Genomic DNA, 23,995 nt, shown 5'->3' on the forward strand with positions numbered 1-23,995 from the left:
CACACAGGGATGCACGTGTACTGAGTGTGGTGCACGTGAACGCATGCGCACACACGCGCCCGGGACCAGCATCTGCGGAGGGAGCAGCACATCCTCCTGCGGGATCCAGGCCGCAGGGCAACCCTGCACACGCTCCCCGAGGGCGCCCTGGACGGTGTGTGTGGACCAGGCTGGGACGTGGTAGCGGCAGCCCCGGCCTCTCGGGGCCAGCTGTCCGCAAAGGCGCTGAGCCCTTACTCGCACTGCATGCACAGCCCGCTCCGCACCGTTCAGGGTCCACCCAGTCCCCCAGGGACTCCGGCTCAGAAAGTGCGCGAACCCGGGTGCAGCCCCCGCGCTTGTCCCTCTGCTCCCGTCTCAGCAGCCGGAGCGGCTCGCACAGCTGCGGTGGTGTCAGCGGGGGTGGTCTCTGCTCCCCGGGGAGGGTGGTGTCCACATTCGTGGACATTCGTGAAGGGAAACCCAGTCCCCCAGAGGGTGCGCACGGGACCCTGTGCCCTCCCAGAGCCACCCGGGCGGAGGACCTGCCACGCATCTTTCCTCTGCTCTGTTGGCCCCTAAGACTAGATAACCGTCATGCCTGCCCCTCTGCCCCCAAAGAGGAAGCAGGAGAAGGACACTAAGAGAGAACTCTTCTGCTTCCCAGTCAGACTGGGGTTTAAACTCGCATTCGGCCCATCAGCAGCTGTGCCACCTCAGGGAAGTGTCTTAACCTCTCTGAGCCGCTATTGTCCTCATCTGCAAAGTGGGGCTGTTGAGGGGACCCACACCCCATGTTCCCAAGGGGGTTCGGTGAGGAAGTGGGGGCACGTCAGTGTCAGGTTCGGCCGGCGTGGCTTTTGTAGGAGCCCGAGCTGTCGGGAGAACGCCATTGCGGAGAGGAGCTTGCGGGGCCGGGTGGAGAGGCGGCGCCCCAGCGACATGCAGGAGGGCAGTGTGGGGCTCGCCGGCGCGTGCTGGGCGGCCCCGGCCTCATGCGGCCTCTCCCCCCTCCCCCGCCCCAGAGGGCCTGCATCGACTTCGCCATCAGCGCCAAGCCGCTGACGCGCCACATGCCGCAGAACAAGCAGAGCTTCCAGTACCGCATGTGGCAGTTTGTGGTGTCGCCGCCGTTCGAGTACACCATCATGGCCATGATCGCCCTCAACACCATCGTGCTCATGATGAAGGTGACCCCGCCCCGCCCTGCCCCAGCCGCCCAGATGGGCCACACCGCCACCGCCGACCCATCGCGCCAGCTGTTCCCACCTCCCCGCCCGCCAGTCCCTTCCAGCGGCGCCTGCAGAGCACTTCCTCCAGGAAGCCCTCTCTGCCCCCCCAAACCCGGCCTCCCGCCGGTCACCTCCCAAGCCATGAGCCAGTCAGGCTCCCGACAGCCTCTGCCACCAGCCCGGGAGCTGCAAGGGGCCGCCCGAGGTCGGGTCACGCCTATGTCCCTGGGTTGCGCCGAGGGCTGGCCAGAGGGAAGGAGGGACCTCCATCAATGCTGGAGGAACGAAGTGAGAGGGGGCGGGCATGGGTCCAGGAGCCCCCTCAGTGGGGGAAGGCAGAGCCCTCCACCCTGGTTTGGAGGCCAGAGGCCTGGGCTCCGGCCCAGCTCTGCCGTTCAGCTCAGCCTTTAATTGCGCCCGAGTGACCAGGGGCTCCTAGTTGAAGTGGGAATGACAATGGCGGCACCCCACCCCACACACAGGGGTGAGGACCGAGTGAGAAAGTTCACACAGAGACTTTGGCACGTTTCTCAAAGCTTCAAAAACACGCCATAAATTGAAGCTGCTCTTTTTTCTTTCTTTCTTTCTTTTTTTTTTTGCTGAGGAAGGTCAGCTCCGAGCTAAGCTCTGTGTCCGTCTTCCTCTGTTTTATGTGCATCGCCACCACAGCCTGGCTGACGAGTGGTGCGGGTCCGAGCCCGGGATCTGAACCCGTGAACTGGGGCCACCAGAGCAGAGCGCACAAACTTAACCACTGCACCACCAGGCCAGCCCCAGAAGCTGCTCATTTTTGAACTGGTGAAAAATAGTTCCTGTTTTTGCCTGGAAGCTGTTCTCCATAAGCAGATTCCTTCATCCTCCCGCTGTTGTGATTATGAGCAGTTTCAGACGTACGGACGAGGGAGAGCACAGCATGGTGTCTATCAGACTGTGACGGGCTCACCCACCGTCTGGGTCCGGGTGCCACGGGTCAAGGTGGGCCTAGGAGTCCCTGCGATGCTGTTGCTGCGGGCCCCAGGCCGCCCTGAGCATCCGGGCTCTCAGGAATCCCTGTCTCCCTCCTTCAGTTACGCATCTGGAATATTCTGCTCTTTGCTTCATCTGTCTTTTTTCCTTATTTCTTTTTATTGAAGCAAAATTCACATAATATCAAATTAACCATTTTAAAGTGTATGATTCAGTGGCATTTAGTACATTTAGCACGTTTTGCAACCATCACCTCTATCTGGATGGAACGTTCCAGAACATTCCACCACCCAAAAAGGAAGCCCTGTACGTGTTAAGCAGTCACTCCCCGTTCCCCCTCTCCGGCCCCTGGCAGCCGCTGATCTGCTTTCTGTCTCTGTGGATTTGCCTATTCTGGACGTTTCATCAGTTTTTTAAAAGTATTTTAAATGATAGAGACAGCGCTGTTCTGCCCTCAAATTCTTCGGTATGCATTTCTGAAAAGCAAGAATATTTTCCTACAAATTCTTAGGCTTGACAAGATTAGTGATGATTCTCTAAGACCCGTGTGGAATTGTCCCCAAAATGTGGTCTTTGGAGCCGAGGCATAAATGGCCGCACGGGGCCTCCAGTTTTTAAGTCCCCGTTCACCCCATTCCTTGTTCGTTTTGACGCCGTTGACTCTTCGGGGAAAGCAGACGAGCTGAGTGGCCTGGTTTCCTCGTGGGGGCTGTGGCTTCGCACTCCGTCTGCCGCATTCCCGTCACCTGGTGGTTCGGTGGAAGGGTTTAGACTCGAATCTGATCCCATAGATTGGGCAAGAACTTTTCCTAAGGAGAGAGAACAGCGGTTCCTTCTGGGCGGGTTAGCGACGGGAAAGGGAAGGGGAACCGAGAAGCTTTCTGGGGTGCTGGGCACCTGCTCAGTCCCCCCCAGGGGGTGTACCCGTAAGGGTCAGAGGGAAGCGGCCGCAGAGGGCACTGGCGTCCCCCCACGGCCAGGCCCCCCGGGCTCTGGGACGCCGAGATGGGGCTGAGAACAGAGCTTTCCCGTGGGCGCGAGGAGCTGGCTGGGCCGGGCGGCTCCACAGGGTGTTGGCAGGGGAGCCGTGTGTCCGGGTCCAGCCGCGGGAAAGGACAGCCACAAAGCCGCTGCCGCCGCGGTGCCCCTCCCGCTGACCCGCCACCCTCCCTCCTCCCTCCAGTTCTACGGGGCCTCGGTGGCGTACGAGAACGCCCTGAGAGTGTTCAACATTGTCTTCACCTCGCTCTTCTCCCTCGAGTGCCTGCTGAAGGTCATGGCTTTTGGCATTCTGGTAAGTAAGGCCCCGCGACCCCCAGCCCCCATGCCGCCTGTCACTGCGTGCCGGGCGCGCCTGTGTTCAGCCCTTCCTCGGGATGGGCCAGCGGGTGGGAGTCACCGTCAACGGCATTTAGAGGTGAGGACACTGAGATCCTGCAGGCCGAGCCCAGGCATTTGGCTGCTTAGCTGCCGTCCGCCAGGGCGGGCGCTTCCCAGCAGAGCCCGGCACAGACGTGCACACAGACGGCCCCAACGAGATCTCCCCTGCTCTCACCGCGCCCCGTGCTTCGGAGCTGTCTGTCCTGCTCAGCTCCATTTCCTTGTCTTTAAAATGCAGTTCGTGACCCACTGACTTGATTTCATCTCCCGCTAATGCAAGTGGTCTTAACCTGAGGCCCAGTGACCCCCCCCCCAAAGGGACCTGGGGAGGGGGTGCGGGTGGGGCTGTGTGAAATTAGATGTGAAAAGATTACATCTTTATTTTGCACCAGCCACTAGCTGGACTTCAGCATTTCCTTCCATCTGGAAGGCAATCAACAAACCCTGCAGTATTACCAATAGGCTCTGAGTCACTGATAAAACTCAGCTTTTTTCATAGCGCGTTGTGGAGGTCATGGGCACCTCACGGTTTAGTTTGCATTCATCGTTGCTTCAGAATGGTCACCATTCACGGCAGTCACCATCATTAAGGGTTTGATCCCCGCATTTCAGTGTAGCCAGTCTCCCTGCGATCCGGGTGTTTTATTTTCGGGATTCACAAAGCCCCCTCTGAGAAGGCCCCCTGATGGCCACAGAGGTTGATGGCACCGAAAAGGGGGAAGAGGACCTGAGCTAAGGGGGCGATCTCCGAGGGTCCCCACGAGCGGCCGAGCTGAGGCTCGAAACAGGATGTCCTCCCTGGGGACCCCCGAGTGGCCGGCCTCCCTAAGGACAGTGACCCCCAGCCCTCAACTCAGTCGCCTCTGGGCTCTGTCACCGCACCAGCCCTTCTGCCTCACCAGGAGGGCCCAGCCTCACCTCTCCCGCCGAAGAGCTCTTGAAACCCTGAATGCGAGCGTCGTGTGTCCCCAGACAGGATGAAGCCCGGCGCACAGTGCAGGCTCCATAGATGCTGGAAGGGTCAGGCTAGCCCATCCCCTGCATTCTCCTCCCAGCGGCGGCTGCAGCCCTGGCCCCCACCAGAAGCACTTGGGAGGGAGATTTCTTAAAACTGAACGATGCCCCGGACGTGCCCCCAGAGGTTCTGGGCCGCTTGGTCGAGCAGGGGCCCCCCAAATCGGCATTTTTCACGAGGACACTCAGAGGGGCCTGGGATGCAGCCTGGGCTGTCGGGCCCTGCGCTGAGCCCCCATCGGGCGGGGAGGCACCTGCAGCCTGGGCCGCGGCACCAACGCAGCATCCAGTCCTCGGGCCGTGTGACCCAGAACAGGCCACAGGGCATGTGTGGGGAGACCCCGGGGGCTGGCGCGCCCGTATCTGAGTGCACACCCTGCCCCAGCCCCGTCCTAGCTGGTGGCCTCCAGCAAGGCCCCTGGCCTCTCGTTCCTGCGTCCACATCTACACAGGGGACCCGTGCGCCCCCCAGGCTGAGGGCCCCACCTGGCGCAGCTGAGTCATGGTGATTTTCTGGTGGTGAATGACTCTCCTCCCAGGGGCTGGGGCCCCACCTCCCCAAAGCCTGGCTGTCCCCCGGGGGCCTGCGCAGACCCTCCCTCCTCAGTTTCAGGTGAAGCCCCAGCTTCCCCACATGGAATTTACGTGACAGAGAGGAACCTTCCAGTCCAGGGGCTTGAGGCCTGCAGCCAGCACCTAGGAAGTTGTCTTCATTTGGGCTCTCCCAGAAGCAGAGCCTGAGACAAGGATTGAGTGCGAGGAATTTATGTGTGGGGCGATTCTAGGAGTGAGGTGGGGTGGAAGGCAGCCAGTCCAGGCGCATTAGGAGTCGATTCCCACTGTGGGGGGCAGGTCCACTGGGGACCCCGGGACCAGCAGAGCACAGACCCCACAGTCCTCGTGCCCGTGGGGAGGGAGCTGGGGCGTTTGTCCTCCACTGCCTGTCGGCATCGTCGAGCTTGCTCCCAGCAGCACAGTTAATTCCCCAGCAGATACCAGCCAGAGAAGGTCCCGGCAGAGTAACGAGGGTGCCCAGTTGAACCATGAGGGGAGGTGGGCTGGGCCGCAGCAGCGCCCGCCCAAAAACCAAGAACGCAGGGGAGCCTGAACCCTCCCAGGCAGCCGTGAAGCAGCACCCTTCCGTTGAGCACCTGCTGTATACCAGCCTTCGCCATCCTGGTGTCGGCACCCCCGTCTCCCGGGGAGGCCCTGCGGCCCCTGCAAGGACACGTGCCTCGTACCCTCTGAGAGAGTTCAGCCTGGGCAGTGCGGCTGCAGAGCCGGGTCCCGTCTGGGCGGCGGGGCGCTGTGTGCGGCTCGAGCAGGTGGACTGCCCCGAGTTTGAACAACCCCGCCGCTGGCCCCATGCATGCGGCGGTGCCCGTGAGGACGGAGCTGGTCATGCTGTTCCATGAGCAGGGCCGTGCCGACACCCGGCAGGGAGCCCTTTCCTCTTGGTTACTCGGGACCCGGGCACACGGAGCCGCCACCGCCTAGAGCTTGCTGGTGGCTGCGGTGAGGAGAGTTCTGACGGGTCCCCCGGGGGCCAGCGAGAGACTCGCACTGCCTCTGCTCACAACCTGTTGGCCAAACCCAGACCCACGGCCCGTCTAACCACAAGGGGGCCCGGACGCGCAGCCTGGCGTGTGCCCAGAAAGCCTCTGTGCCTGTTACTGTCCCTCTTCTCCAGATTAGGAAATGGAGGCACAGAGAGGTTAAGTCACTGGTCCACAGCCACACAGCTGGATGTGAGCCCAGAGGCCGCTGTCTTAGCGAGTGTGCTGTCCCCAGTCCTGATTCAGCAGGGGCCTGAGCATAGACTCTGGACTCACCGAGGCCTGGCTTCAAATGCCCATTCTTGGCCTCCAGGCCGCTTGCCTCAAGCAGGTGTAAAATGGGTGATACCCTCTCTCCGGTGGTCTTTGTGGGGACCCAGTCACATCATTTATGAAGCCTGTGGGGCCTCAGGGAGCCCTCAGAAGGGCTGGAGAGACGGGCAGCCTGCCCCCCCCCCCCCCAGCAGAGCTGAAGTGGAACCCAGAGGCGCCCCAGGCCGGGCGAGCTGGGGAAGGCCTGGGCTCCGGGGGCCCAGGCACGGACGGCAGCGCTGTGCTGAGTGAGTGGCTGCCATGGTCCCGGCTGTGCAGGCTGACCGGCAGCTGTGCCCGGCTCATGCCCTGGGGCCGGCGTGGGGGCCAGCACGGAGCCCTGCGTTGGCATCTGTCTTGTGCATCTCCATTCTAGAATTACTTCCGTGATGCCTGGAACATCTTCGATTTTGTGACTGTTCTGGGCAGCATCACCGACATCCTCGTGACGGAGTTTGGGGTAAGTCTCCCACCAGCTTCTCTCTGGCGGCTCCGGTGGGGGGCGGGGGGTGGGAGACGGTCATCCGGAAGCGATCGGTCCCGACAGCCACAGCTGGCTCAGGCAAGCGCCTGACTGTGACCAGAGAGGGAGAACTGGGGCCCCCAGGGGCAAGGGTGGGCCCTCGGGAGGGTGGGGGCTCAGGAAACGGGGTGCCCGAAGCCACAGCCGCGGGGCTGTGCTGGCTGCAGCGTGAACTCCCCTGCATCTTGGCTGTTGACTTAAGAGTCAGTAGTGTGGACGGTGCACTGAGGGAATCGAGGCACTTAAAGGACCCCAGGGCTGAGCCCCACCCCCAAATCCCACAGTACTGGGGGCCCAGACAGAGGGAACCAGCTTCTGGTTCAGGGTCCGGAGGGAGCTGTGGCCCTCAGACCAACAGGAGGACGCCTTTCCCAGGGCCTTAGGAGGGTCCCCAGGATGTCCACCTTCCCCTGAGACCACAGGGTTCCCCACACAGGGGTCTCTGGACCGCTCTGCTGTGGCACCACAGACCACGGCGTCCTTCCCCCGTGTGTGCCAGACTCAGGGGCCCCCGAGCTCCTGTCCCTGACCCCCGCCTTGGCCGTTGGCCAGTGAGCCCAGGCTTGAGGGCCCTGGGGAGACCGGGGTGGGGTGTGGCGGGTAGGGGATCCTCACAGGGAGGGCAAAGGGCAGAGTGTGGAGCCAGGGGCCGGCTGCTGTCAACCCCATCAGGACGACAGGGAAAATCAGAATGGCTGGCCACACGCACTGGCTGCCTGCAGCCTCTGTGCCAAGCACTTCGCGGATCAGCTCCTGCTCAGGCCGGGGGCTCAGCACATGAAAGTCTCCCTCTAAGGGTCCGCTGGGGGCCTGGAAGGCAGAGGCCCCCACAGAGGGGCCACGGGGCTACGACCCACCCGGGTGCTGAAGCGAGGGGGGCGCCTGAGCTGGAACGGGGACTGGCTGGGCAGGGGCTGTGGAGGTGGAGGGACGGAGCCCCTGCCTGAGAGGACAGGACGGCCAGCCAGGCGGAGGGTGGGGGGCACCCGCAGCCTTCTCTCCTCCGCCCGCTCTCCTGCCAGCGCCTCCCGCTGGCCAAGCCCAGCCAGAAGGGAGCCGGGGCGATGCTCGGAACAGGCAGTGGGGCAGAGAACAGAGCGGGCTGGGTGGAGCGGGGCCTGAGGAGGGGCGTTGCCCCACTTCACCACTGAGGAACTGATGCTCCAGGGGAGTGAGGAGGCTGCCTGAGGTCACGCAGCCAGACCTGGTGACTCCTGGGGGCACATCCCCATCTGAGCTGCCAGAAGAAGGGGATCAGTTGTTCCATCCCAGAAGGCGGGTGGGACTGGAGAGCTCCCCGGAGGAGGAGGCCATTCTCTGATGCATCCCCCAGCACCCCACCCAAGTGGTGTCCTGGCCACACCGCTTTGCTTCGGCTCCAGTGAGCCAGAAGCTCCCGCTTACCTCCCCTGACACCCTGCCAGCTTCCTCGAGAGCGGTCATGCCCTCCTGGGGCTGGCCCCAGCGGAGGGCCAGAGCCTGCACCTCGTCTTCTGGCCTAAGTTTCTAAGAGGCCTGGAGCTCCAGCTGGCAGTCAAAATATCTTGCCATCAGCTGAGCACAAGGCAGCCTTGAACCAGTGTCCGTCTGGGTTGAGAGATGGGAAAGGCTGGCCCACCACCCCAGTGCGGCAGGTGGAGGAAGTTGGTTGAAACCTCCGTGGCCAGTAAGAGACCCAGAGGGCTGGACCCCAATAGCCTGTTCTCGGGGGCTGCAAGACAGAGGGCAGGAGGATGGGCCTGGGGTCCAATTCAGGGGCATCAGGACCATTGCAGTAGTCAAACAGCTCTCCCTACCAGCTGCGCTGCCTTTTCTCGTCCTGTGTGTGGGGATAACCTTCATAACCAGCCGCATCAGATCCTTGCAAGCCTCGCATTCATTTGTGCATTCAATAAGCACGCATTGAGCGCCTGCTGTGTGCCAGCCGTTGTTGTTGGTACTGGAGACAGTGGACAAAGCAAAACAGACAAGAATGTCTGTCCCCGTTCTCGGGGGGAGATGGCAGCTTTTCACAAGTCAGAGCAATCAACGTCAAGTGCTTGGCACAGAACCTGCCAGGAATCAGATAGTTCACAGATGGTGGTTATTATTATTTCTATTGATATTATTACTGTCAATGTCCTTGGGGTTGCAGTTCGCTAGCCAGCCCCTGGCCCTGGATTATAATCCTTTGGAGGGAAAGAGAGAGGGTGGGTGTTTGGACCCTTTTAGGATGATAAACTCCCAATGTGGAGTCGGGGGCGGCCGGCCCCACAGCTGCCCCTCTGCCTCCCAGGTAAGCCCGCGAGGTCCGAGGCCGGAGCTCAGCCAGGCTGGGGCGGGGCGTGGGGGTCGGGGGAGCCAGACCCTGAGGAGGGCGAGTCCCAGGGTGGGGGGAGAGGGCGTGGGGCCCGTGGGCCTCAGCTGCCACCCCGCGTGGCCGGGCGGCGTGGGTTTGCCCGCACGGGCGTGCGACGGATAATGACTGTGTCTCTCGTCTTGTCTCTTTCCATGCCTGCTCTTTACACTGTACATTGGCGCAACGCCGTCTGAAACCTCATCCAATCAAAATGCACTATGACGTCATTTGTTCATCCATGACGCGGTCTGTGTGCTCATACACCAATGACCATCTCCCAACCCACGCCACCACCCCACTCCCCGCCCGGGAACCGAAACCCATTGGTGTTTTGGCACTGGTTACAAATCAACCTAAAAACCGCTGACCACGCCTTCCCACGCCCCCGCCCGCCCGCCCCCCTCCATCTTCAACATCCACATCTAGAATCCGGTTGGTCTTACTTCTTTCTGAAGTCTCAATGCCTTACATTAACTGTGGACGCATCTTCTCGACCAGCATGCACCTCAAGCCCTGGGCTTCTGACTGGGGTTGCCTGAGCCCCGCGCCCCCTGCCCCGCTCCCGCCCGTCTGTCGTCTCTCCACCCCCGGCTCCCCCTCCCCGCTCCTCCCGTCTCTCTGATGGTCTTTACTGGGTTCTGAAGCGGGGTCTTCTGTTTGGGTCGGTTTGCGTCTTTTGCAGAGAAAGGGATGGGTTTGTCCCGTGCAGCATCCCAGCAGGATTCACGGCCGTGGCCGGGTCTCTGCCCCGTCACCCACACACCCCACACTCAGAGCCCTCAGCCACCCTCTCGTCACTCTAGGGGTCCCTCCTCCGTGGAGCCCGGGCCCCTCACCCCATCCCCAGCCTGCAGGCTCTTTGAGCCGGGCCACTCGAGCCCGCTGGAGGAGGTCTGAGTGCCCGGCAGCGTGTGGGCAGAGACCCTCAGGCTGGGGTCTGGCTGCTCCCAGGCGGGCCAGGGGCCAGGGCACCCCCTGGAGCCCAGATGTGCACACGCATATGTACCCCCTCACACACGGTTGCTGCACACGCATGCCCTCTCCTTTCTTGCTCATCTCTGATTCTCTCTTTCTCTCTTTCCTCCCCCTACGCGCACACACACTACCCCCCCATGTCCATCCACGCCACACGCCATACCCTGCCCCCCACAGCACACGCGTTCTCCATCCCTCCCTCTCCTCACTTGTTCGGCTCCCTGCACACTTGCACACTCACACTCTGTGAAGCCCCACCGGCCTCTGCCCCTCCCCCACCCACACCCGAGCCCCTTTGAAGGACCCCCGGTGGTGTCTGCACCGGATCCTCCCCTGCTGGTGGTACACATGCAGTCATCCAGACATTGAGTGATTCCCCTTCAGTGCCACAGATGTAGGGGCGGGCAGAAGCAAACACCATCACTGCCTCCCCCTTGCCTACACTCGGGCAGCAGAGGCAGGCATTGGCCAAGTAACCCATCAGACTCACTTGAATTTGCAGCTGTACTGGGAGCTGAAGGCTGAGCAGCGTTAACAAGGCAGAGAGGGGAGAAAAGGGCATTTGAGGCCCAGGATGGCATGTGCAAAGGCCCTGTGACAGGAGGGAGGAGAGGCTGGGGTGTGAAAGTGAGGGGTGTGGCTGGAGCAAAGAGAGCAAGGCAGACTGACCCAGAGAAAGTGAGGGGGCAGAAGGGGACAGGCCCCTGGAGCCTTGCTGGAAGCCTGGGAGGCTCTGGAGCAGGGGAGGAGCAATCAGAAGCGATTAGACGAGATCACTGGGGATGCAGAACAGGGAGTGGCTACACAGGGGGCTGGACTGGAGGTGGACACGAGGAATCCAGCAGGCGATGGCAGCAGAGGAGACAGAGAGCAGGGGCCTGTCCAGGATCTGGGCGTGGCTCGGGGCTGGGCTGCCTCAGAGGGATGCCTGCAGGCACTTGAGTCTGGTTTGAACCTGGAGCTAGTGGTAAAGGAATGCCAGGAGAGGGCCCGGCGGGGGTAAGAGCATAGGCGTGGGCACGGTGGGCTGGCAGTGCCTTCGAGAAGACCCGGGAGGAAGTTGGTAGGTGGTGGTCGTGGGGTCTGGAGCCCAGAGGCCAGGCCTGGGCTGGACGCGGGGTCTGCAAGTGGCAGGGTTTCTCTGGAGCCCTCGAGCACGTGGCTGCTCTGCCCTTCTGCGCGTGGCCAGCCTCCCAGGGCTGCGTCTGGGCCTGGCACCCTGGGCCTGGGAAGCAGAGGGCAAGGCTGGAGGAAGAGACAGCTTCCAGGCTGCGGCTGCAAAGACGGATGCTAGGAAGGGGAAGTCACGAGGCTCCCAGAGCACGCAGAGGGCAGACCCAGGAGGAGGTGGAGCTGGATGCGGGCAGACTGGCTCCCCGCAGCCCCGTCACCCCGACCTTCATCCCCCCCCCCGCCTCCCCCATGTGTCTCCTTCCTCCCTTGGCTCCAAGAAAGGCAGCATGCTGTCTGCACGCACGTCCCGCCAGAGCCCCTCGCTTCCCCTGCATGTGGCAGGCTCCCCCACTGCACCCCAGCTGGAAGCTGCCCCCCGGCCGCCCCCTCTGCATGCCGGGCCGAGTCCACATGTTATGACCTGCCCCGTGAAGGGATGGCTTGTACTCTGGGGATGGACGGGAGGGGGCTGGGGACACCTGGGCCATTGGCCTCGTCCCCAGGTGGAGTCAGGTGGCCAGGCAGGGCTGGGAGTCAGGTCAGTGGGGCGTGGAGGGTGACTCTCCCTTAGCCGAGCTGGGTTTGGGAACTTATTCGAGGCACTAGCGACATTGTCACAGTGGTTGGGCCCAACGTGGTCAGGGTAGGCCCACCGCTCCCTCTCCCATCCTGGAGGTCTAAGGGCCCACTGATGTGTCCCAGAGGACATCCTGGGCTTTGCCAGCAAACTGGAGGCCTCTTGCCAGCCCCAGAAATTCCTTGACACCCCATCCCTGCCTCTCAGCTCCCAGGCCGCCCTTGGGAACACCCAATAAGATGCCCATATAATCCATTGTCTCAACTTCTGAGGCCAGAAGGGGTGCTGTGACCGCTGGGCAACCCGTGTGGTCACCCCTGTGCCATGTGGTGGGGAAGGGCTGGGCCATTTAAGTCTTGCCCCATGGCCCACGTCTAGGGCTCCCCAGACCCCGGGGAACAGCGTCCAGTTAGGCCCCTCTGCCTCCAGTCTGCCAGGTGACTGACCAGTGGAGGTTTCCTTGTCCGCCCAAGGCAGGGGTCTCAAACTCAGATGCCTCTGGGGACCAGGCGGATGCCATGGGCCAGGAGAGAGGGGCTATTTCTAGAATGTGGGGGCCTCGGTAAACTGGAGGACATGGCCTGCTTCAAGGGGGGTGGCCACAGCCGGGCCCCGGCCAACTGCTGCCAGGCCAGAAGCAGGGCCGGCGCTGCCAGAAAGCCAGATCTTGGGGCAAAATCTGATTTTTAAACACAGGCAACTACTTTTAATTTAAAAAAAAGAAAAAAAAACTACTCAGGCCCAATAGCTTCGTGAGGCAGACGTGGTCCACTCGTGACTTCTGGCTGCCTGTGCCCAGCAGCACCCCTGGAGGCCCAGCTGGCAGCCCCGGGAAGGCCCAGTGTGGGCAGCGGCACCACCGTCCCTGGCCAGCCACCCACACCCCCCGGGCTCCCTGGCTTGGCTGGGAGGAGACAGAGGCAGTCACTAGAAAAGGGGTCTTCGAGCAGAGGCAGGGGCCACCCAGGGAGGTCCTGGGGGCAGGGACGGCCCCAGCTCCCCGCCCCCAGCACCAGCCCCTCGGGGCTCGGCCGAGGCTGAGCTCGCGCACCCACGGGCGCTGCGTACTTCCTGCTTCCCGCAGGCCGGTCCCGAGCTACTACTACACCCAGCCCCAGAAGCTGAGAAGCCATCCCTGAGAGGGGGGAAAAGGGCCCCAAATGCATCTTCTCCGACTCAGCGGGCAGCGAGGACTCGCCCTGCGGCAGGACAGCCCCAGCTCCCTCCCGTCCTCCCCATGCCCGCTCGCCAAGGGGGTAAGAAACCATGTTCTTCGCTGCTCCAATTGGCTCGAGCTGCTGCTCCTCTTGGCCGTGGGGCGAGGTCAGGGCGGGCAGGAGCGGGTGGGCAGCTCGGCAGGGCAGGGCAGGGCGCCCGGTGAGTCCCATGGCAGATGCATTTCTGGCCCGGAGCATAACATGCCCTCGGACCCGCACGTGTCCACCAGGCCTGAGCGTGCTGGCTCCCCCACCCCGCCCTGGTGTTTGTGCATCGTACACGTGTGATGGACCGGCAACTTGACCCGCTTGTGTCTTATCGTCTCAGTGCATTTGGTTGTTGGGAGAAACAAAAACCATCTCGATTTTTTTCTGATTGGATGATTCGGTTGTATTTTCTTTTCCTCGTTTTTTGTTATTTCTTCTTGGCCCCCCCCCCCACCCCCACCCCGAACCGTCCCTTTCTTTTCCTTTTTCTTTTCTTTTCCCCGTTGCCGGTGGGGCTGGCGGGGAGGGCTTCTGCTTTTGAGTTGATGCCTTTTCCTCCCTCCCCCACCTCCCCGATTTCGTTCCTTTTTCCAGTTTTGTCCTCGGCACCATTGCATTAATAGTGCTTCTCTCCTCCCCTCCTTATTTGGGGTCTGGCTTGCTTTTTCCTGTTGGTTGGCTTCATGTAGGGGCCTCTGTGAGTGGTGACGGCTCTGAGCCCCTGGGGGGTGGGGGTGGATGGTCACCCCTCTGTCTCCATCTCCCCAGAACAACTTCATCAACCTGAGCTTCCTCCGCCTGTTCCGTGCTGCCCGGCTCATCAAACTCCTCCGGCAGGGCTACACCATCCGCATCCTTCTCTGGACCTTCGTGCAGTCCTTCAAGGTGAGCCCCGCGCCTGCCGACAGCCCAGGGCTCAGGAGAAGAGCAGACCCGCCCCACCTGCTCCAGCTGGGTCTAGCTGTCAGGTGGAAATGCCTCTGTGATGCACCTGCTGGGGCTGCCGCCTGCAGGGCTCTTGTCTAACTTCCCATCCCTGCGCGTCTGAGAGCCCCTAGGGGAACGCCCCACTCCTTGCCGCTGTGGCCTCATCCCGGAGCCGCCAGGGTGCGCCGGCCGAGGGGCAGCCCCGGCGCAGGGGGGCGGCCACGTGGGCCCCCCTCCCCTGCTCCTTCACTGCCTTCCGTCCGCCAGGCGCTGCCATACGTCTGTCTGCTGATCGCTATGCTCTTCTTCATCTACGCCATCATCGGGATGCAGGTGCGTGCCACCTCCCGCGCACTCCTGGAGCCTCCAGGACGGCCGCGCCCTCAGGCGGGTGGTCAGCGCAGCCCAGAGGGGCAGCCACGCCGTGGGGGCTGAGTGGGTCGCCGGGGCCGCCGCGCACGGTCATCCGCCTCCACCTCCCCAGGTGTTCGGCAACATCGGCATCGACGTGGAGGACGAGGACAGTGATGAGGATGACTTCCAAATCACCGAGCACAACAACTTCCGGACCTTCTTCCAGGCGCTCATGCTGCTCTTCCGGTGAGCGGGTCGCAGCTCCGTCCTTCTGGTCTGGCAGGGCGTGTCCTCCTCTTCCCGTGGGGGCGGGCGTGTGCTCTCCTCCTTTGGGGGCGTGTCCTCTCATTGTTCCCATGGGGGCGTGTCCTCTCCTTCCTGTGGGGGCGTGTCCTCCTCTTCCCGTGGGGGTGTGTCCTCTCCTTTGGGGGCGTGTTCTCTTCCCATGGGGGCGTGTCCTCTCATTTTTCCCGTGGGAGCGTGTCCTCTCCTTCTCGTGGGGGCGTGTCCTCTTCTTCCCTTGGGGGCATGTCCTCCTCTTCCCGTGGGGGCGTGTCCTTTCTGCTTCTTCCCGTGGGGGCCTGTCCTGTTCCTTCCTTTTCCTTTCCATGGGGGCGTGTCCTTTTCTCCTTTTCCCATGGCTCTGTTCAGGTAAGGGGTGGGGCAGGGCAGGAGCTGAGGCCTGGGACAAAAGCCTGGAAAGCATTTGCAGGCGTTATCTCACTGAACCCTCCTGACTCTCCTGTGAGGTGGGGCTTCTTGGCAGTCCCCCAGACAGATGAAGAAACTGTAGACTGTGGACTCTGGGACTTGATTCTTAATCCTGGCTGCAGGTTGCAGTGCCTTCACTCATGCCCTGGATGTTTACTGAGCACCTACTGTGTGCCAGGCTCTGCTTTAGGTACCAGGGACAAAGTAGAAAGACACATTGTCTGCTTTCTGGAAGCTGTCAACTTCAAAAGCACATTTGTCAGTTCTTTTACTCTCAAAGTGAGTTTTTTCAGGAATAGCCCAAACAATTGCAATTTGGGTTGTGCAGGCAATGCAGAACAGTAGGCAAATGCAGAAAACAAAGGTCAGGAGCTGCCTTTATACAGAAAACGGGGATTGGAAGGGGCTATTCTAAAGGAAAGTCCACTGGGGGAGAGTAACAGGTCAGGGCAGCAAGGGCCCCTCATTGGCCAGCCTGCCACGTTTCTCATTGGCTGGGCTGCAGCGCTTCTCATTGGCTGGGCTGCCGCGTTTCTCATTGGCGGGACTTTGGCCTTTCTCATTGGCCGGGCTGCGGTGTTTCTCATTGGCCAGCCTGCCACGTTTCTCATTGGCTGGCCTGCCACGTTTCTCATTGGCCGGACTGCAGCCTTTCTCACTGGCTGGGCTCTTGCCGGTGCAGAGAGAAATCTTCCTTGGCAGTGAAGTAGCTCTGCTTGGTGGGCAAGACGCAAGCACCCACTCTTCCTGGCGGGTGTGGTTGAGGAAGTGCAGTGGGGCTGAGGGCTCCCCTCCAGGCCTTCCCCACTCCAGTTTAGTTAAGGGTCCTTCTATTAATTCCCACAAAGCTCATATTCCCGTGGGGGAGAGAGACAGTCAGTAAGCTAGTTATAGAGAATACTAGAAGGCAATGAAGCTCCAGGTTAAGAAGGAAATGGAGGCACAAAAGGACAAATATGATTCCACTTACGTGAGGTACCTGGAGTGGGTAAATTTATTGAGGAAAAAAGTGGAGGGGCCAGCCCTGTGGCCAAGTGGTTGGGTTCACACGCTTCGCTGCGGCAGCCCAGGGTTTCGCTGGTTTGGATCCTGGGTGTGGACATGGCCCCGCTCATCAGGCCATGCTGAGGTGGCGTCCCACATGCCACAACTGGAAGGACCTACAACTAAAATATACAACTATGTACCAGGGGGCTTTGGGGAGGAAAAGAAAAATAAAATCTTTTAATAGAAAAAGTGGAATAGAGATTGCCAGGGGCTGGGTGAGTAGAGAATGGGGAAGTATTGTTTAATGGGTACAAGTTGTCAGTTTGGGATAGATGAAAAGGTTCCAGAGGTGGATAGTGGTGATGGGTGCACAGCAGTGTGAATGTACTTAATGCCGCTGAATTATACACTTTAAAATGGTTAAAATTACACACTTTATGTTATGTAAATTTTGGAATGATAATTTTTTTTAAATTTAGCAACAACAACTAAAAGAATGGAGGGCTGGTAGGTCACACATCCCTGGAGGGGGGTGACATTCGAGAGAAATAGGTGAGGGAGGGAGCCATGTGGATATCTCAGGAAGGGCAGTCCAGCAGTAGGTGCAGCAAGTGCAAAGGCCCTGAGGCAGGTGTGTGGCTGGCATGTTTGAGGACAGTGAGGAGCCCAGTGTGTGTGGAGCAGAGTAAACCACAGAGAAAATAGTAAGAGATAACAATCACCTGGTGGGAGGGGAGCTTTTAGAACATACCTACATCCCGAGGCCCCACCACAGACCAGTTGAATCCAGGTCTGTGGGAGTGGAGTGTTGGCATCAGCATTTTGTAAAAGCCCCTTCCAGGCTTCATGCACAGCCAAGGATGAGAATCGCCTCTCTGAGCTTCCAGAGAAAAGAAGTGGCTTACCTGGGACTCGAACCCATGCCAGGCCAGCTGCAGAGCCCAAGCACTCTACCTCTACGGGGGGCGTTGGTGCCCAGAGCTGGGTGCCCAGGTCCCTGACGCCCCCTCTGTCCTCAGGAGTGCCACCGGGGAGGCTTGGCACAACATCATGCTTTCCTGCCTCAGTGGGAAGCCGTGTGATAAGAACTCTGGCATCCTGACTCCTGAGTGTGGCAATGAATTTGCCTATTTTTACTTCGTTTCCTTCATCTTCCTCTGCTCGTTTCTGGTGAGTCCGTGGATGTGGGGGGGTGCTCCCTAGACCCAGCTCTCTCTCAGGAGCCTGGGTTTCTGAGAACGTGGCTGTGTTGCCTGCTGCTCCCTGTGGGCTTCTCTGAGCCGGCTGGGAGTTAGCTCAGCTGGGGTTCCTCCCCTCGGCACTGCTCACGTTTGGAGCTGGACAGTTCTCTGTGGGGCGGCCGGCGCGCTGTATGGTGTTGAGCAGAAGCCCTGGCCTCCAGCCCCCAGTTGCCACTAGCGCCCCCATCCCCAGGTGTGCTGACCAAACATGTCACCAGACACTGCCAGTGTCCCCTGGGGGAGAGATGGGATCTCCACCTTTGAGACCCGCTGGGTTATACCAAGAGAAGGACCCTCCGGACTGAGAGCTGGCCCCACAGCCCATCTGGTTACAGAGGCTGCTCCTTATGGCCTCGCTCTCCCTGGGCCGTGGTGCAGGCAGGGCAGCAACTATCCAGGTGCTTCCCGCAGAGGGCGCTTGATGCCAGGATCGGCCATGCAGCGTTGAAAGAATAGACAGACACCACTGAGGACCCGGGGATTGCCGGCCACAGGAAGGGCTGGGCTGGGGGAGTCAAAGGAAGAGAGAGCGTTACTGACCCAGCCGGCTGCCCCTGGCCCTCCCAAGGGGCGGCTGCCCCAGACACTTGCAGACAGTACCAGTTTCCCGTGGCTGCTGTAACAAAGTGCCACACGCTTAGTGGCTTAAAGCAAGAGAAACTCATCCTCCCACCATTCTGGAGGCTAGAAGCCGGTCCCCGGGTCGCAGGAACGTGCTCCCTCCAGAGCCTCGAGGGGAGGGTCCTTCCTGCCTCTCCCAGCTGCTGGCGGCCCCAGGCATTCCTTGGCTTGTGGTCACGTCACTCCAACGTCTGCCTCCGTCGTCACGTGGTCTTCTCCCTGTGTGTCTGTGTCAATTTCCCTCTCATGAAGACAGCAGGCGTATTGATTTAGGGCTCACCCTAATCCATCAGGACCTCATCTTAACTTGATGCATCCACAAAGACCCTTTTCCAAATAAGGCCACATTCACAGGTCCCTGGGGTTAGGATTTGAAAGTGTCTTTTGGGAAGACACAAGTCAGCCCACCACGCAGACCCACCCCAGAAGCGGAGGGTGTCCCTTCTCCTGTCCTCTCCAGTCGGGCCTCCTGGCCCGGCTCCCCTGACGGGATGTGAGAAGCCAGCTGAGGGACTGTGGGAGATGTGGTGTGCAGACCCCAGTGTCCATCGGTGCAAGCCCAGCAGCCCCACTGCCTTCAGAGCAGGGGCCACACCCCTCGGCCCACAGACCCCCAGTCCAGCGTCCGCAGCCACTGGCCCAGAGGACCCACTGCCCACTTCTAAGTTCCCAGAAGGGAGATGCATGGGCCAGCCCAGACCCTGGACAAATGGCCACCCTGTCTAAATGGCACCCTGGGTGCACGTGGGGACGGGATCTTATAATGCAGCCACGTGGGAAGAGCAGGCACCCTGGAAGATGCCTGCACCCCTCGCCCGTCAGCCCCAAGGGCAGGGCTGTCTGCCTCCTTCACCGCTGTGTCCCCAACCCCTAAGACAGTGCCCAGCAGGTGCTCAGTCAATGTCACGAAGATGAGTTGAAAATAGTCACTAAAGTTGGGGACACCTAGGATGACAGGTTACTTATTAGGCACCTGCCATGCTTACATCTGAACATTCTTAATGCCTGCTGTGTGCCAGGTTTATGCTAGGCACTGGCGGCGTGAGAAGAGAACACGGTTCTCTCGGTTCGCAGGGGCAATGGGCAGACAAGTGGGCAGGTCACGGCAGATCCCAAGGTGGGGACACGCAGACGGAAGGAAGGGCTGTTTCACACAGTGGCCCACGGGGCTGCAAGCAGAGACTGGACCACGTCGCAGTCGAATGGGTTGCGAGTAATGGAAAGTCCACTGAGACTGACCCAGGCGGCGCATGCAGCCGAAAGGCACAGGCGAGGCTGGGGCCAGGCGGGAGGACCCCGGCGTCCTTGCTCTCCTCCGCACGCCCCGTTCTCAGACCCCCCTCCTCGCAGAGGCAGGACGGCTCCGCTCCTGGGCACCAGCAGGAAATCCAGCGGGCTCAGTTGGCCTCCTTGGGTCACGTGCCTGGGGTAAATGACCGCGGGAGCCGCAGAGTGGGGGCCACACCTCGCTACAACGTCTTGTGTGCAGAGGAAGAGGTTCTCCAGGATCTGTTACCCAAAGGGGGGAAAATCAGGTGTTCCCTGGAGGAGCAGCATTGGCGCAGGCCTGGGGGTGGGACCGCGCAAGATCCCCGCGGCCAAGGGCCGTGAGAACATGGGGCAAGGGGCTGCCACAGGCAGCCGAGGGCAGGAAAAGTCCCCCGTCCCTCCCTCCGTCCACCCGGGAAACATTTGCGGGGTGCTTGCTTTGTGCTGGACCGCGAACGTGACAGTGGTCCTGCCCACAGGGAGCACTCGCTTGCCCTCGTCATGGACCAGGTGTGGGAGGATTTGGGTCACGGTGGTCCCCCCGGTGTTGGCCCCCATTTCACACAGCCTCTCCTCTCTCTGTCTCTGTCCATCTCTCTGGCTCTTGGTCTCTGCATCTCTCTCTGTCTCCATCTTGTCTCTGTCTCTCCCCCATCTCCGTTTCTCCATCTGTCTCTGCACTCCTTGCGTGAGCGTGTCTTTCCTCCCTGTCCCCTCATTTCTCTCTCTGTGTCTATCCCCTTTCCCCTTTCGCCCCCTCCCCCTCCCCGTCTGGGCCTCCGTGTGCATGCGTTGGGGTGTGTGTCGCTCTCCCCGCTCCCTCCCGGCCCCGGGGTCCCCGCAGATGCTGAACCTCTTTGTTGCTGTCATCATGGACAACTTTGAGTACCTCACTCGAGACTCCTCCATCCTGGGTCCCCACCACCTGGATGAGTACGTGCGTGTCTGGGCGGAGTACGACCCCGCAGCGTGGTAAGGCACCACCCCGAACCCCAGCCCCGTCGCCCGCCTCTCCCTAGCGCCGGGGCACAGGCTGGGTCAGGCACCGAAGCCCTGGGAGCTGGCGGGGCTCGCCGGGGGGTCAGCCTGGAGGGGAGAGATGAGAATAGCACCTCCGTCTGTCCACCCCGGGTTAAATGCTCGGTCGCCAGCTGCGCCCCAATCCCAGGCTTTCTGGGAACCGAGGGAAGGAGTTGACCGTGAGGGTTCGCCTCCTGTGAGGCTCTCCTACCCCTCATGGGGGGCTCCAGATGCTGAGGACAAGCTGGGCAGGGCCCAGGGGGGAACCGAGGCTTCCCAGCCTGAGTGCTCCCAGGAGTGTGGGGAGAGGGGCTGGCCTGGCTCCCTTGGCAGACGGGATCGGTGGCCGCAAGGTCAGAGTGGAAGAACCCAGCTCATTCTGGGATCCCAGGACCCTGGAGCAGGTGTCACACGAGGCCAGAGGAGAGGACACAGAGCCTCAGTGGCCCCTGCATCCTCATGGTCAAGAAGGGAGCGAGCTCTCCCATCTCCGTAGGCGCCAGAGTGCCCCCCCGGCTGACAGGGGACGGCCTTAGTGCCGTCTCCACTGGGCATGTGTGTCGAGGGCCCGCTCAGCCCCAGGCCCCTGCAGGACACCCAGAGGCGCCAGCCTGATTCCGAGCCCGCCAGCCACTAACTGGGGATCCTAGTTCAGGCTGGGCTGGGGCTGAGGCAGCACGAATGGGGCCTTGAGCGCCCGAGAGCTGGCGGAGGGCCTCCCAGGGAGGGGGGTGGGTCCACCCTGCCGTTCCTGTGGCCCCCACTATCCTCCAGGAGACCCAGCCGAGGCGAGCCGCGCGTCTGGGCTTGGCTTCCGGCTGGTTCCTAACTTTTCCTCTTTTGATTTTAGGTCATAGCAGTTGGATGCTGTCCCTCTGTTCCTTATTCCACGACCCCCCCCCCAGGGTAGCCCATGTAGGTTGTGGAGAAGGGAGATGCAGAGAGAGCCCAGGGGGAGGCATCCCCAGCCCAGAGCTGCTCCCCCCTCGCTCCTGGCAGACCCGGGGTCTGTGAGCATCTGGGGACGTCTCAGGGACCTCCGCTCATCCCATGTGCCCCCACTCCCCAAGCCAGGGGTCCCCATCCCCTGGCGTCACGACCCGGCCGCGTGGCGGGAGCGCAGCTTGCCCCGTGCCCCCACTAACGCCCTGTCTTCTCCTTTCAGCGGTCGGATTCATTATAAGGACATGTACAGTTTATTGCGTGTAATATCGCCCCCTCTCGGCTTAGGCAAGAAATGCCCTCATAGGGTTGCTTGCAAGGTTTGACTTCCACTGAACCTGCTAGCATCCGTGGAATGGGTGTGGCTTGGGCTCCTCAATATATATATTTCATATATATATATATATATATCTCTAAACACAGAGCCATTTCTCTCCTGCATTAAACTAGAAAACTCTCTCAGCCGACAGAATGCAGCCAAGTAGACTCGAGGAAGCATGGGACATTCTCTCGTTCCCTCCAGCCATTCTGCTTGCTCCTAGCTGAAGCTGCCCATCCCGGGGTCTCCATGGCACCCCAAATCAGACGCATCCCGGGGGGGCGTCGTAGCTGCACGCTGCCCCCCGCCACCATGACCTCAACTCTCTCCCCCTCCGCCCTTTGCCTCCGGAAGCCCCCAGCCCTCCTCCCCGTCTAGGCCCCCTCAGAGACCAGCCTCAGCCAACCCAGAGGCCTTTCCCCAATTTTTAACATAACGCTGGACCCCAGCATTGCTCCAGGCCCTCCAAAGTGAGGACCCCCGCTTCCCTCCACGTGGCACCGGAACCGGAGCTCAGTCACAACCGAATCTGACTTTTCTCTTTTCTCTCTCTCTCTCCCTGCTCGTGAGCAGTGAAATAATCTTTTTTTTAATTACCTTTTCTTCCACTTTTTTTTTCCTCCTCTTTTCCATTTATTTGAAATACCTATTTTATCATCCTCTGCATCTTTCTCTCTCTCTTTTTTCGGCTCGTGTGATTTTTTTTTTTCTTTTTGGTTTTGTTTTTTGTTCTCTCCGCCCCCTCGCCTTCCCTCCGCTCCTCCGTCCCACCCGTTCTTGTCTTCGGTGCTGCCAGGGGCCGCATGCCTTACCCGGACATGTATCAGATGCTGAGACACATGTCTCCGCCCCTGGGTCTGGGGAAGAAGTGTCCGGCCAGAGTGGCTTACAAGGTAGTCTACCCGTGGCGACCACGGCGTCCGGGCGCTGGGGACTTTTCAGTGCTGACCAGGAGCAACCAGCCGAGTCTCTTTTTCCAGCGTTTCTCTTCTTTCTTCTTTTTTTTTTTTCTTTTTCTTTTTTTTCCTCCCCCTTTCCTCCTCGAGTAAATGGATCTTGACCGTCCTTGACTCTAAGCCGCACACTGTGTCCGTCCTTTCTGATGACTGTGCCTTGGTGTTTTGAGACTCCCTTATGGCCGACACCCGGGGAGGGGAGCCCCCAGGTCAGGCCCCCCACACACACCTGAAGCTGATCTCTGACCTAGGGCCTTGGGGGACCCGAGACCTCCCGAGGAGTCCTGGAGCCTCTCCTCCCCAGCCCCCGCCGGCCCTCCAGAGTTGCCTCCCTGGCCCCACCCCTGCGCCACCCGTCTCCCACTGCCACCCCGAGGCACTCCCACCTGCTCTCCGTTGTTCCGAGTAGGCAGGCGGGCCGCAGCTGGACCCCTGGACTGTGGCACCCTGATGCAGGCCGTGCACGCTGCCTTGGCGGGGGGCCTGGGGCGGGCAGGCACCGTGCCGACCGGGGGTTGGTGCATGCTGGCTGAGGAAGCGAGGGCCGCACCGCCAGGCGGCTGGGCCGGGCCACTCTCCAGACCCCCATCCCGGAATCTCCCTTGGCACCCAAGGACAGATGCTCTGTTCCCTCCAGCTCATCCTCGAGAAGTTCAGGAAGCACCTTGAAAGTCGTCCCTCCCCAAACAAAGATTGCCCCCTTGTCCCACTCTCCCATCCACCTCGCCCACCCTGTGTCTGCCAGAGTCCGCCCTCCCTGTCCGTCAGTGCCATCCCTGCTGCCTCGTGTGCCACCTCCACTCGCCCCATCCCTCTTCCTCCCTCTGTGCACCCCTCCTTCCAGGCAAGGCCGGGATGAAGCCACCGCACCTTGTCCCCAAGATGAAGATCTCCCTGCGCTGTCCCTTCCCTCTCTAATTGTCCTCTTGTCCCTCCTCTGAGTCTCTGCCTGGCTGGGTGTGTGTGTGCAGGAGAGAGGGAGGGAGTGCCCTTCCCTTCCTATCTCTGTGCAGGGCCACCACAGCTCCATGAAGCACCTTTGTGCAAATTTGAAAAGAGCACCCTTTCTGCAGAACTCTCTGTCTGTGGAATACGGCTGAGTCTGCCCACGTGGCAAGAACGAGACACTTCTATGCTATCCACTGGGCAGTTGTCACTTAAATACACAAATCCATGATTTTTAAGATGAGAAGTCCTTTGTGCAGTGCACACAATCTGCCCGGCTGTGCACAGCAGCCCAGTCTGTGTATTTCTCTGTCTGTGGCCTCCCTCCCCATCCTGCCTCAATCCCTCTCTTGTGTTCTGTTCTGGGTTTGCCATCCCCATCCCATCTCCAGCTCTGTGTTTCCTGCTGACATGTGTCTGAATCCCCTGGCGACACCAAACTCACCCTCAACCCCCAGCTGCGTGCCGCCTCA

The 23,995-nt window shown here is 60.8% G+C and overlaps 1 protein-coding gene across 1 annotated transcript in view; it reads left to right on the forward strand.

Annotated features, from left to right (window-relative positions):
* Window positions 1–23,995, forward strand: part of CACNA1A (calcium voltage-gated channel subunit alpha1 A) — a 199,242-nt gene that overhangs the window by 154,046 nt on the left and 21,201 nt on the right. Inside the window, exons 30-39 of the mRNA XM_046638279.1 lie at window positions 1,005–1,169; window positions 3,361–3,471; window positions 6,816–6,899; window positions 9,727–9,732; window positions 13,999–14,115; window positions 14,425–14,490; window positions 14,642–14,757; window positions 17,229–17,379; window positions 20,185–20,312; window positions 22,418–22,514. Of these exons, the coding sequence (XP_046494235.1) occupies window positions 1,005–1,169; window positions 3,361–3,471; window positions 6,816–6,899; window positions 9,727–9,732; window positions 13,999–14,115; window positions 14,425–14,490; window positions 14,642–14,757; window positions 17,229–17,379; window positions 20,185–20,312; window positions 22,418–22,514 (1,041 nt within the window). The remainder of the gene's footprint in view (window positions 1–1,004; window positions 1,170–3,360; window positions 3,472–6,815; window positions 6,900–9,726; window positions 9,733–13,998; window positions 14,116–14,424; window positions 14,491–14,641; window positions 14,758–17,228; window positions 17,380–20,184; window positions 20,313–22,417; window positions 22,515–23,995) is intronic.

This window comes from Equus quagga, chromosome 14, assembly GCF_021613505.1.
Source record: "Equus quagga isolate Etosha38 chromosome 14, UCLA_HA_Equagga_1.0, whole genome shotgun sequence".
In the NCBI taxonomy this organism is placed as follows: domain Eukaryota; kingdom Metazoa; phylum Chordata; class Mammalia; order Perissodactyla; family Equidae; genus Equus; species Equus quagga.